Below are 1,943 nucleotides of genomic sequence, written 5' to 3' on the forward strand. Positions count from 1 at the left end.
GTTACCAAAGAAGGCTTTTTGAGTTTATGTCTAACATTACCTAATCAATAGAACAGCCGTTTCGCAACATTGGTACAGTTCAACATTCGGCCAACTGATTCTGTTCAAATGTGTATATATAGGCTTCGCAAATATGCAACCAACGGGCCACGATTAACTACATTTTTACGGATCGCAAGACCAAAAGAACTCTGATATAGCGCTGTAGTTATGAGCCGAGCAGGAGAGGTTTAAAAAAATATGGTATTTTTTATTGAACAAAATATGTCACAGGAACTGTTCTTGTTCGGAAGTTTACGCTGGCTTCCCCTCTTGCAAAATGAAATATCGCGGGTTTCGTTAACGCTAACTGAGCAATCTGCAGTTACATTATTATCATTCCACAGCATAATGTATGTGAGACACTAAGACAGTCAAGTAAATTATATTTCGAACATTTAATAAAGAGACTAAATATATTTGAAGAGCAGCTGACAAACATATATTTATTATTATGAATAAATTACAGCTATCTGCAAGATATTCTTTTTTAGGCGAGCATGGATAGAATTATAGTTAGAAAGAGGATGTTCAGAAAGGATGTTACGAAAGGTTGGCATATTCGCAATACTCGTGACATCACGAATTTCAACTATGTTGTTAGTCAGTCTAGTCTCCGATCCAGTTTTTTATTACCCTTGCTAACACCGAAACTGTTTAGATTTTATAGATTGCACATTTTTTATACACATTGTAAACACAACTTTAACTTATCTTTATAGAATGAGGACTAAACGAAGCCAACGTAAACCAATCATATTTGGCAACTGTAAAGAAGTTTTACAGACGGTTATAATGATTTATTTAGCTGCAAATCTCGTTTTTGGGAAAGAAGAGTCTGAATTTTGTAAAAGAGGATGGTCTGAATTTGTTGAAGACAGAAAGCAATGGGAAAGAGAATGTTTAAATGACGATGATATTAAAATATCACAGTGTTGTAACGAGACATTTCACTATCTTGATGAAAGATTTAATGACAACATAAAGTTGTGTCCCATTGTTGGTAAGTTTTAATGATTGTACTTTGCTTTAATTATTTTGTTTGCTCTAGGCTTATGTATGGCGTTCAGGAGATGATTTGTTATTCGATAAGAATGAATTACCTGTGCAATCTGCCACATGCACTGTCTTGTTTTTCAATTGCCATTTCTGGCAATGCCTAGTATAAAAGGTTTTTGACGAATAATTTATCGCATACTTACTGTAATTAATTACTGTTGTTCTCCCTAACCATGCCTAGTTTACTTTAAACGAGCTGGGATGCAGGCAGCCACCACGTCTCCTTACAAATATAGCTACAATTTATGATTACACTCCGCAAATTTCCTTCTAAGTCAACTGCCATTCAAGTCATTTTAAAAAACGAGATAAATTTGGCATTCTCTTCTGTTAGAGGGCAAATGCACATGTCATTTTCAAGAGCAAGGAATAGACCGCGTGTTACTTACAGTAATTTGTCAGATCCAGTATTTTGGATGAAGCCAAATATTTCATGTCAACACAAGCTTCAAATCCGTCGTCTAAAAGTGGAGCCAGACGTGAGATCACCACACAGTTTTCCTGTTGGTTTTAATAAAATCAAGAATAGATTTCAACTGTATGGAGGGCGAGAGAAATCATGTGATATTATGGTTTATGTTCGCTCCTGTAAAGGCGAAGGCGAAGGCAAAGGCAAGTACTATTTTGATAAAGAATTTTCAAGAATTCTCGCATACTCCTTCTCATCTACAAACAAAACAGTTTCATGCAGTCAAACACTCAAGTCTTAATACATGTCAATCACACTTTCCTTTCTGGGCTGTTTCCAGACATGTTCCTGTACAACCATATTGTTTGTTTCAAATTGAGGAATATTGAAACTCGTTTTCATTATGAATTCTTCGATTTGAATTTTTATTATTTCA

The 1,943-nt window shown here is 35.1% G+C and overlaps 1 protein-coding gene across 1 annotated transcript; it reads left to right on the top strand.

Annotated features, from left to right (window-relative positions):
* The first annotated feature begins 718 nt into the window (after positions 1 to 718).
* LOC114532018 lies at positions 719 to 1,518 on the top strand. Its single transcript, XM_028553614.1, has 2 exons — positions 719 to 1,042; positions 1,433 to 1,518. The coding sequence occupies exons 1-2, from the start codon at positions 763 to 765 to the stop codon at positions 1,516 to 1,518; spliced, it is 366 nt and encodes a 121-aa protein (XP_028409415.1). The 5' UTR covers positions 719 to 762.
* The last annotated feature ends 425 nt before the right edge of the window (positions 1,519 to 1,943 follow it).

The sequence above is a fragment of the Dendronephthya gigantea genome, unplaced genomic scaffold (assembly GCF_004324835.1).
Source record: "Dendronephthya gigantea isolate DGI-Jeju-01 unplaced genomic scaffold, DenGig_1.0 000077F, whole genome shotgun sequence".
Classification (NCBI taxonomy): domain Eukaryota; kingdom Metazoa; phylum Cnidaria; class Anthozoa; order Malacalcyonacea; family Nephtheidae; genus Dendronephthya; species Dendronephthya gigantea.

Bases quoted from the DNA above. Each gene is read 5' to 3' on its own strand.
- LOC114532018 (XM_028553614.1), top strand. From the start codon at position 763: ATGAGGACTAAACGAAGCCAACGTAAACCAATCATATTTGGCAACTGT. The intron at 1,043-1,432 runs GTAAGTTTTAAT...CTCTTCTGTTAG, and splicing joins AAAGTTGTGTCCCATTGTTG to AGGGCAAATGCACATGTCAT.